This window comes from Mchenga conophoros, linkage group LG17 (assembly GCF_057382185.1).
Source record: "Mchenga conophoros isolate Kocher_MC1m ecotype Shallow Benthic linkage group LG17, M_conophoros_male_GT1.1, whole genome shotgun sequence".
In the NCBI taxonomy this organism is placed as follows: domain Eukaryota; kingdom Metazoa; phylum Chordata; class Actinopteri; order Cichliformes; family Cichlidae; genus Mchenga; species Mchenga conophoros.
In genome coordinates, this window is record NC_140542.1 from 38,576,974 (window position 1) to 38,588,308 (window position 11,335).

General features: G+C 37.7%; 2 protein-coding genes across 3 annotated transcripts; both read right to left on the reverse strand.

The window, feature by feature from the left end:
* LOC146555915 (C-C motif chemokine 20-like) lies at positions 1–1,300 on the reverse strand. Its single transcript, XM_085252387.1, has 4 exons — positions 1,141–1,300; positions 694–805; positions 397–496; positions 1–309 (listed from the first exon to the last, which is right to left on the reverse strand). Exons 1-3 carry the CDS (start codon positions 1,235–1,237, stop codon positions 397–399), a joined length of 309 nt encoding a protein of 102 aa, XP_085108513.1. The 5' UTR covers positions 1,238–1,300; the 3' UTR covers positions 1–309.
* A 1,449-nt stretch (positions 1,301–2,749) lies between these two features.
* Positions 2,750–6,192, reverse strand: LOC146555916 (macrophage mannose receptor 1-like). Of its 2 annotated transcripts, XM_085252386.1 has the most exons (5): positions 6,170–6,192; positions 5,651–5,728; positions 5,045–5,431; positions 4,002–4,352; positions 2,750–3,782 (listed from the first exon to the last, which is right to left on the reverse strand). In XM_085252386.1, the coding sequence occupies exons 2-5, from the start codon at positions 5,682–5,684 to the stop codon at positions 3,439–3,441; spliced, it is 1,116 nt and encodes a 371-aa protein (XP_085108512.1). In that variant the 5' UTR covers positions 5,685–5,728; positions 6,170–6,192; the 3' UTR covers positions 2,750–3,438. The 2 variants fall into 2 exon arrangements, with proteins under 2 accessions (XP_085108512.1, XP_085108511.1); XM_085252385.1 differs by lacking the exons at positions 5,651–5,728; positions 6,170–6,192 and having other exon boundaries at positions 5,045–5,491.
* Positions 6,193–11,335: the final 5,143 nt, after the last annotated feature.

The following is an 11,335-nucleotide window of genomic DNA, read 5'->3' on the forward strand; positions in this document are numbered from 1 at the left end:
TTCTGTTTGGTTTTGCTCTTTATTTGCAAAAGAAAAACACAAAGTCCAACTCTAGCAAATCTGTGTATATTTTTAAAAAACCTCAACTTATCTGTTAACAGCATGTTAAGGATACATTTTTCTCACATACACACACAGTTGAATAGTATCATAGATGGTTCACATAAATTATTTTACTTATACTGGCTCTAACATTAAGTATACAACATATTTCTGTATTAGTAAACTGTGTACATGACTAAAGATGATATCCGATCTCGGACAGCTAGATAAAGATGTCCACTGTCCCCTCTTCTGCTTTTTCTCGTTCTGTAAAGAGGCGGTGTGTATTATGGTTAATGTACATAGCCTCTGAGAGTGTATGACATTGGGAGAGCATGGTATGTATCTTTTTACCTAATGCAGCATTGATGGATCCAGCCTCTTCATCTCCCTCTGGACCCAATCATCGTCTGGATTGGCACACACAGGTTTGGACTTCTTTTTCATCTGAAACCTACATATGTGAGTATCATTATTTAAAGTTCTCAAGCTTATTTTAGAAGCTCACACACTTCATTAAATGTCGATCATGCACTTCCTAAATTGGGTTTTTCTTTTTCCGTCAGTCTGTGCTTATTAATTATGCTGGAATTTGACAGTGCAGGAAAACAAAACCAGTCAGAAGTGAAGGATCTTACACTGTATACTCACAAAACAGCTGTCATGTTGCAGACAGTGTTCGGTTCCTGCATAGTGTAACCGACGATGTTTCTCTTCTTTTTTATGTCGTTAACATAGCCGAGGCAGCACTTGCCATACGAGCCTGGAGAGAAAGTTAGAGAGTAACGGAGAAATAAACCACCCCGCTTGGAAATGTTGTGGACAGTGCTGTCCAGTATTATTCCCACATCCCCTCACTAAAAAAAACAACAGGTGTTCAGAAACAAAGACAAAGGAATGAGGCTTCAGGAACTGTGGTTAACCCAAGATGTGGCATAAAAAACCCCACCAAAAGATGGGTGCATATTTTTAGTCAGATTTTTAGAAGATACTGTGAAGAGCTGCATGGTTACATTTCTGTGAATTCTGTTAAAAGTAGATATTTAAGTGGAAATGTCACAGTTGAGTTCTGCATCCAGTCCATTCTGTTTGACTTACCTTGTGCCAGACTCAGGTACGTGCAGATGAAGAGAAGAATGAAAACAAAAGCATGAAACTTCATCGCTGCTGCTGTTGTTCTTGTTGTTTTGCTCATTGCACAGAAACACTAAGAGATTAAATAAAAGAGCAAAGTCAAACAGAAAGGTGGAGGCAGAATAAATCACACCCACTGCTTTACAGATGTTGGGCAAATATACAGTTTTTTCCAAAGCAAATGCCTCCCTCTGTGCTCTTTCATAAGAGCACAGAGGGAGGCATTTGTTCTCATTTCTTTAGTTCAATCTAAAAAACATCCCAAAGGTGCCCTCAACAAATTTGATTCAAGCTACAACGACTACAGCAGATACAAAGTAACTGAAGGTCACGTCATTAAGAAATCAGAGAAAACATCCGTCAATGATTTGGCACAGGAACCAGGATGTGTATATTAATGAGACCAATAGTGTGATACTGAGTTCAGTATGTAGCCCACTATATTGTGCTAAATAAATCATTTTTTGGGAAATCAAAAAATATGTTAAATATTGTACTATACTAAATGAAAAATGATCACCTGTGAATAAAAATATACACAAAATGTATAATTTGTGTTGACCATCATGTCTGGTTCTGAAGAATCAACATGCTGGTTTAAAGCTTATAAAAATTGCACAAACTCTTTTTGCCTCAGCTGCTGCGTTTCCATTTTTATTTGTAAATTTTTCACTACATCACTGCATCCATTTTCCATTTTCCAAGCAGAATGTAAAGAAATGAGGGGTGGTTCTACACTGTCGCACAGACCATATGGGAAATGTGAACATGTTTAATTGCTGTGAAATTGTTGGCTCATGTGAACCATCTAGTGTTCTCTTAATTACTTAAAAAAATCCTGAACAATACACACTTTTTTACTGACACTAATGATAAAAATATTTAATGTTTAATATTTTTGTTTCAAATTTCATTATCAGTTATACCAGTGTTCCCAGTTCACAGGAAAATCTGACAACATTGTTAAACAGGGTCAGAAAAATAAAAATAAACATTTTACTTAAGTCCTTAAATTTAAATAATTATATATAAACATTGCATTTGGGGGGTTAAGACAGTTATTTACATATTAGATATTAGATATTTTGACTTACCTTGTGCCAGACTCAGGTACGTGCAGATTTTATTTTTATTTGAATTTTATTTTATTTGTATTCTTTCACTTATTGTTGCATTTGTGTTGTTGCTGCCTGTGTTTGAGTAATTTCTGTAACTGTGAGACACCTGCTGCTGCCGATCTTGGCCAGGTCTCCCTTGAAAAAGAGGTTTTTAATCTCAATGGGATCTTCCTGGTTAAATAAAGGTTAATAAAATAATAATAAAAATAAATAATCTTATAATTGCTGTATACACTACAAAGCCATCACCTTATGTTATCTAACAGGTGAAGAGTTATTGAGCTAGAACAGATTCCTATTTTGTAACAAATATGTGACAGAATACAAAGAAATAAACTTCAAAAGAAAAATAAAAACAAAGAAATGCTATCGTTGTTATGTGTCGCTTGTTTCTAGCCTGGAAACAGAGAAAACGTACTTTTAACAGTGTTTTTAGGCTGTGATTGTAACTCTTGTTTTTCTTTCTCCGTTGCTGCAGTCGGTCTCTGTCTCATTGGTCCAGTTCTCATAGCAGACAAAGCCGGTCATTGACCCAGAGCCACAGATCAAGAGCACAGCTGTAGCACAGTCCCAGCCAGACGTGGGCTGTGTTGGTGTTCTTGGCTGCCTCCTTCACCAGTTCCTGCTGTTCCGGGTTTGTGATGGAGACCAGGTCAAACATGCACTCTGCATTATTTTAAGGCCTCATGCTATTATTTTTCTTTCTTTAATCAAAGGTTTTTGTTTCTCTTTGTATGTTGTTTTTTTTAAATAAAAAATTGTTACTTGCTCAGGATAAGTATTACTATAAATCTTGTATCTTTGTCAGATTATGGAAAGTTTATATAAGCATACAAATGCTGTGGTATATTTTACTCTACAGTACGTATCGCTTTTAAACTTATTTAGGAATAAAGCATTCTACAGTTTGAAAAATAAAAAACAGCTTCTAACACATTAGCTTTGAGGACCAAATGTTGCCTTGGTCCCTGATGTATCCCACCCACTAACAGGCTCTATGATGAAGAGATAATCAGTGTAATTCACCTTACATGTCCGGGGTCATAATTTTATGCCTGATCAACTTAAATGATTGTTATGTGTCATCTGTTTCTAGTATTGCCACATTTTTAACCCATGGCTGCTACACTGCTTTTAAAACCAGTCACAGAGAACAGATGAAGTTAAACTTCTCTCCATCATCTTTCTTGAACCATTTATGTTCTCCTCCTGTCTCCATGGCTACAGCCAGGTTGCAATGTCCAGTGTCTGTCTCATTGGCCCAGTTCTGATAGCAGGCAAGCTGGTCATTGACCCAGAACCACAGATCGAGAGCGCAGCTGTAGTGCAGTCCCAGCCAGACATACGGAGTGGTGGCATTCTTGGCTTTCTCCTTCACCAATTCTTGCTGTTCACTGCTTGTGATGGAGACCAGGCCATCATGGTGCTTTCTGCAGTAAATTAAGGCGTCGTCCCAATTTTTGCTTTCATTGATCAGGATCCATTTTTCTGTCATGAAAGAACACATGATGTTCGTTTATAAGAACAGAAGAAAACTCCATAGTAGTTTGTGTTATTTAGCTTGATGATGAAACTTATACCAGCGTTCCTCATGTACACTTCTTTCAGTGAGAATAAGAAAGATTTAAAAATTATTTTAACATTTATTCCTTCAGTAAGAAAACTGACAGAAACCAGATGTAAAAGCTGAATCTTTGCAAATCTCACCATCATAGCAGAAGAAAGGTTTTGTGTTGTTACAATCATCAGCGCTCCATTTTCCTTCTTTGTTTAATGCAATCATCGCACACTTCCTGGTGCCGCTGTCAGTTTTAGACAGCTCTACAGGCAACTCATGCACACTTTCCCAGTGTCTGTAAGAAGAATTACTCCCATCTGACCACCTCCAGGTGTCTCTGAACAGGCCGATCCATGATGGTGGTTTACGAGATAATTTACTGACTGCTTCCTTTAACTGTTCTGCTCCACTGGCCAGGTCTGTGTGGTGCTGTCTGCAGTAGCTCTGAGCCTCACGCCACTTTTTTTTTGTGTCAATCAAATGGAGTGATTTGTTTTGTTCTGTGGAATAAAGAGAAAAAAGTGTCACAAGAAATGCAAATTTTTTGATCTCAGACAATAGTTTTTTTTCATGAAAACTGGAAAATATTAACCTGGAATACTGAAAATTGTGATCCTTTCATTGTGCTGTATTGTAACAATAAGATCAATAATTAATGACTAGCTCAATAATTCATACTGCATGTCGATACAACCCACTAACAAAAAATGCGACTTAAAAAAGAGTCCAAAGCTGAAGTATGATTGTAAAAGTACTTTCATGTTTTACTCTCTGTAGCAACGTTAGGGGAATACCCACTGCTGTGACATCATGCTCAGGATGTCTTTGCTCTGTGTGGCAGAGAAACAGTTCTCTGAAGTTTTATTCTTTCCCAGTTAAATTTACCCAATTTATTTCCTTTCCTTTTCATAGTCTTTTATTTTAGGTCACGAGCAGTTGTCTAAGCATTTCACTGCATATCGTACTGTGTATGACTGTGTATGTGACAAATAAAATTTGAATTTGAATTTTATGTTATTTTGTGTAATACCATTTGGCACCACAAGATGGTGCAGTAAATCAATGAAACATACAGTCTGCTCTGCTCTAAAAAAAAAAAAAGCAGTGCTTCTTTTCATATTCATTAGAGGTGAATTATATTTAAATATGAACAGTTATTTAATTAATTAATTAATGATTGCCTTATTCTCACCATTATAGCAGACAAAAGCGTGATTGTTAGAACAGCCAACATCCACCAGCCCATCAGGGCTTTTAATCCGTCCACAGTTCTCAAGATGTTCAGGTTTATCATTAGGTTCCCCTACTTTCCATTTCATCTCTTTATCATGGAACTCCACTCCTGGCAGAGACCAGTGCCACATCCTGTTTTCTCTTCCTGAGATGCTGTACAGCCCAATCCAGGCGTTTGCTTGATTCTCTGTAGAATCTATGTACAGAGTCTCCCTATATGTCACGTCAGGCACTGTGGCCAGGTCTTTATATCCTTCTCTACAGTAGCTCTGAGCTTCGTCCCATGTTTTAGGCTCTTTAATAAAATAGTACTTATAGCGCTGGCATGAAAACAAGGAACACTGACCTAAAAAGAAAAAAACAAATATACACCTTAATAAATGTATAAACATAATGATGTCAGAGAAGTCATTAAGAAAGTTAAATCAGGAGGGAAGACATCACATAAAGAAAGCAACACATGCCTAAAACGAGTAGTTTCAGTGCTTTTAGTGATTACACAGTAACAGTGCACTAATCTGAAGTGAATTATTTTGTAGTTTTTCCAGTAAAATGATCTACTTACCCATTAGAATGAGCAGAAAAGGTCTCCAGTGCATCTTTGCTCTGTTTGATAGACCCAGTATTTCAGTGTGTGGTTAGTCTTTTTTTAAAATTGTTGTTGTTTTTAGAAGTGGAGAAAAGACAATTGTCAAAGTTAATATGGTTTCACTGCTTTGTCTAAGAAAGCTCAATAGAAGGACGGATAGCAATAACAAAGGAGGGAAATGTGCAGATGATAAAAATGCAACTAAACAAGGAAAATAAACAAGAAGCTGAGACTTTTTGTTTTGTTTTGCAATTTCACAGCTTGGAACAGCCGTTTTAACACAAACTGTTTTACTGCAGGACTATTTTATCACTGCCTTATATTGCTATTTTTGTTTCTGTCATTATAGCCACCCCCTGTGACAGCAAACAAGAATAAAACATGGGCTCTACATTTAATATGTGAAAATACATTAATATCAATCTCTAAAGAAATACATTTTAACCTCTATTCTGAGCCAATAATGTCAAATTACACTACAAAGTTTCTACTTACGTCAGGTTGTTCCTCTGTCCCTGCTTCACTCTGATCTGTTCTTATTCTGGGTCATTGAATGAAACATTCAGCTCTAACAAGAGGATTCTGTATTATGTATTTGAACATTCAAAACAGAAGTCAGTCATTCACAATCTAATCTAGATGAAGCCATGGAAAACAGGAAAGACGACAGCTATTGCACATTTAAAAAACAAAAACATTTCAATAAATTCAAATTATCTGTCAACATAATGCCTTTCATCCACTTTGAAGGTGAGATTCATATCATATGGTTATTTATAGCTACTCTAAAGATGCAGCATTTGACATCTGCTTTCTATCAGTGTACTTTATGAAGATGAACTGAAACTTTTACTCCCACGAATCCCTTTTTTCCTATTTAAAAAGCACACACAGCTGGTGGATGTCAGCCACGTGAGCCAGTGATAATACTCAAGTGTGTGACTATCTGTGATGTGTCAAATTCTAGTAGATTTATATCAAAGTTTGCAGTGATCAGTAAATCTAATTGTGGTGGAGGTGTGGTCCCTGGATCAACTGCAGGGGACGGGTGGTGCCAGGGAGGTTGGTGGGTCAGGTGGGGATGATTTATGATGAGGTTTTCCCCCTTTTCAGTGATGTCACAGACCGGAGATGGAGGGGGAGGGTGCAGCTGACTGCAGAACTGGCTGCCGTGGGTGCTGAGAGTGAAAGTGTCCCTGAGCGATTAATAAACCCATAAAGGTGAACACAGGGTGCTGGCTCCTTTACAGTTGTTTACAAATCATTTTTATAGCAAATGAAAAAGAAACCAAGTGTTTGTTCCATCACTTACCTTGAATAAGAGGGACAGGAGACCAGCCACAAAGGCTGGCACATCCCACATCGATGGAGACAACACTGAATGTCACACCGCTCAGAGAAAAACACTGAAACATGACTGTAGAAAAGTGTGGTCCACACCGAACAGTCATTAAAAACATACGAACAGAATTATATTAAGGTTTGTAACTTCATCATGCACATATTGTTATTAGACTTTGTTGGTTCTCGCTGGATGAAACTGGATGCAAAGAAGATTAAAATCTCGTAGTGACTGGTTGGGTCGCTGCAGTTTTTCATGTTGGTCTGCAAACACAAAGTGTCACAAGGAAAAACACTCATTCTTATCAATGTTATATAGATCAATATTTAAGTATAATTTCCCAATAATACACATCTTATGTGTAGTGAGGTGTTTTATACTAGTGTGGTCATCCTGTAATAAATATATAACAGTGTTCAAAGAAGTAAACGGAGAATAAACACAAAAGAAAAGTTATTATTGTTTGTAGCCTGGACGATGCAACAATATTGTATTTTTCCAGACTTGCTAGAAATATAAGGTCTATCACCGGTAAGCCTGTCAGAAAGAATAGATGAAGTTTAACTCTTCATCTGTTTTCTTGGACCACTCGTCTTCTCCTACTTGCTTCTACAGACATGTCAAACTGTCCAGTCTCTGTCTCATTGGTCCAGTTATCATAGCAGAGAAGCTGATCACTGACCCAGAACCAGAGATCAAGAGCACAGCTGTAGCACAGTCCCAGCCAGATGTGTTGGTGTTCTTGGCTGCCTCCTTCACCAGTTCCTGCTGTTCCATGTTCATGATGGAGACCAGGTCAAAGGTGCACTCTGCAGTAATTTCAGGCCTCATCCCGTTATTTGCTTTCTTTGATCGGGATCAACATTTCTGCCATGAGTAAACACAGATGTTTGGTTGAATCTGAGGACATCGGGCTTCAGTAAGAACGACATTAAAATGTGAGGCGAAACAAAACAGGGCACAAAAAAACAAACAGAAGAAAAAGTACGAGTTAGGCTTTACGTTTTGACTTTAACATTTTCCCCGTATCATCTTTACTTTTCTTACTTTACTTCATTGCTTTGCTTTCTTCATTTCAATATGGCATCTTACTTAAAATTCTAAAATTAATTAAGTAAGAATGCTGACAAAGACCTTATTTAGAAATCTCACCATCATAGCAAAAGAAAGGTTTTGTGTTGTTACAATCATCAGCGCTCCATTTTCCTTCTTTGTTTAATGCAGTCATTGCACATTTCGTAGTGCCACTGTCAGTTTTAGACAGCTCTTCTTCAACTCGTGCACACTTTCCCAGTGTCTGTAAGAACAGTCACTCCCACTTGACCGCCTCTGGGTGTTTTTGAATGATAACTAATAAGTAAAAAGTTATATCAAAACTAAGAGAGTGAAAATGGTGAGTGAAGAGAAAATACTCAAGTAAAACCCTCAGCAGCTTAAACCTGTTGCAGTGTAGCTGGAAGCAGCTCTCCAAACTGGGAGCTGGAACGGCAAGGGCGGGGTAAGTGGTCAGAGTGAGGCAGATTGGTGATCAATTAGATCACCAATCTGATCCAAGGGGTGCTGTGATGCAAAGAGCTGCCGAGTAAAAACCAGCTTCAGGATGAAGGAGTGCATTGCCAGAGGATGGAGGTGGCAGACAACAGGACGGCTGAGGGAAGGAAAACAAAGGCTGAATAAATGTTTCTATGAACAAAACCCTCTTTCTGTGAAACTCTGTGGTGGCCAGCACTAACTGTGGTTAGCTGAAGACTTGGCAAAGAGTCGTGGTGAGCACTGCTCATCAGTACTGGCAGCTCAGTTGCCAGCAGGTGTGGAGACACGCAGGAATCAAGTGACTCCACCCAGGGGTGGAAATGACGACTCGGTGGAAAAACCCAAGCACTCACCCGGACCATGACAATTTCATGTTAGCACTACTGGCACCACTTTCTCTGGTTTATAAAATATAGTCTATTTCGAGGAAGAACAGTAAAGAAAGCATGGAAATGTACAGACTTTACTATTGTTACTTCAAGTTTTAGGAATATCTGCCTCCATTCACTGTAAAAAAACAAACAAACAAACAAATAAAAAAGACTTCAAATAAATATTTTTATAAAAGAAAATGGTAAAAACATTCAGACCTGGACATTGGTCTTCATTCGTCTTTGATTGTCTCCCCTTTGTGGGCTAAGGAAGAATTTACTGCTGGAACAGGAGGACTGTAATCTGCATTTGAATATTAAAAAATAAGTCTGAATTCCACTACATCCTTCAACATCTAATTTACATAATGTCATGTAAGCAGAAGAGACAAGAGGCCAAACAGACGCTCTACTGCTCCTCAATCCAAACTGCTCAGCCCGACTCTGTTCCTCTGATATACTTCTTCCTAATCCTGTCATTTCTGGTCACTCTCAGCAAACATCTCAACATCTTGAGCTCTGCCTCCTTCAGGTTTGGCTCCTGTCTTTCTGTCAGTACCACTGTCTTCACCGTCCTTCTGTGGAGTGCACATTTTCAAGCCCCAACGCTTTTTAAGTGTTTTGACTACCACCATGCTGGTTTTGCTGGAGCCATAGAGTACTGCATTTGTTGAGGGTAGAGTGCTAAGCTATCAGCTAATGCTTTGTTATTATGAAGCTACATCCACTATCTGTACAAGTGCATCGGAAACAGACAATAAAATACAGTATGAGCCACCAAATCTCAAGAAAAAACTTTTTGGATCATCTGTATCATTCAGCGAGCTAAACATAGTGAACAGTCTCAGGTTCTGTGAGCTGAGGTGAGGTCCACACACAGGTCAGCTATAGCCACCACTAGGAAAACAGACAGGGCTGTGCCCCCCCACACCCTCTAGCAGATCATTACATGAAGGAACCTTTTAAAAACAAACACGTCCATGCTCACAGGTGTACACACGGGTGATCACACACACAAACTACACCCTTTTTGGCTCCTACCTCAAAGCACACTGTGCGCTCTCGATCTTACGTGCTGCACAATAATGTTTAATATTTAGTATTTACAGTTATATTCCCATATATCATCGTGATGTTGTTTATTCTATAGCTCTTGTTTTCTTCTGCTTGTTTTCTTTTTTCATTCTTAACAGGTGAAATTAAAAAAGTATCTACTGTTATCTATTGTTAGCTAGTTTCTTGTGATGGTGTTGTTTTTATTATGTTGCTCTTTGTTGTTTGTTTTCTCTTCTGGTTTTTTATCTCCATACAGGTGATCCAGTTGTTTTGTTTGTTTTTCTTTTTTTTCCCTTCCCCATTTTCTCACCTTCTCTTCTCCCCTCTATTTTTCTTTCTCTCCCTCTCTTTCTGTCATTCTTTCTCCCTGTCCAATCCCCCAGTCATGTCTGTCTTATCTTTAAAAAACGAAAATAAAATAAATACATAATTATAATAAAGGTCAAATGGACCAATATGGCAAGGCCATGATGATCCACTTGGTAAAGTAAATCCACTTGGCATCTTTCTTGGCCTTCAGACAACAATTCTGATGGCTAAAGATCCAAACGGGACAGGCAAAAAAAAAAAAAAAAAAACGAAAACAGAAAAACGAAAACACAAGAAACACAATCATAAAATCAAAACAGGAACCAAGACTCAAAAATATTAGTTCTGTATTTCTCAAAATTCTGTTTAAGATACCATTTTGTATAAAATCCTGTGAAAGTTATTATCACCAAAATTAAATTGACTAAATAAATAAACTTGCTTTTTAAATCTAGTAAAGGAGTAAGGTATACTGCAAGTGAGAAGCAAGTGTCCAAAGTTTTTATCAGTTACATGAAATTGCCAAAATGAAGCCTTATTTTCCTCCTAAAGACCTAGAAAAACTCATTCATGCGTCCATCACCTCTAGCCTGGACTACTGCACGTCTCTCTATTTAAACAGCCTTCTCTCCAGCGTTTGCAGTTAGTCTAACACTTGTCTTTTAACAGGTGTTAGTATGTATGAACACATCACTCAGGCTTTACACTGTACATTATCGTACTGATTTTAAGATTCTTATAAGATTCTAATTATACATGACAAACATGACAAACTCAGAATTTACATTTAAAGAAAAGTAACTGCAAAAAACAACAGGAGCCCTTAGAGAGCCCCGAAGGGCAAGGGCTACACAAAAACACTGACGTTTATACTGAGATGGAAATCTGGTGTAGTGTATTCATCTTTTTGTGTCATTGTGAACTCATTTAATGTGTGTTGAAAAAAAATGTTTCAAAGAGCTCAAAGAAAGTTCTTATAACCCCTAATAACTAATATATCATTTAAAAGTTTGGATATGATCCTTTGGAAACTAAAGCTTTATCCTAAAT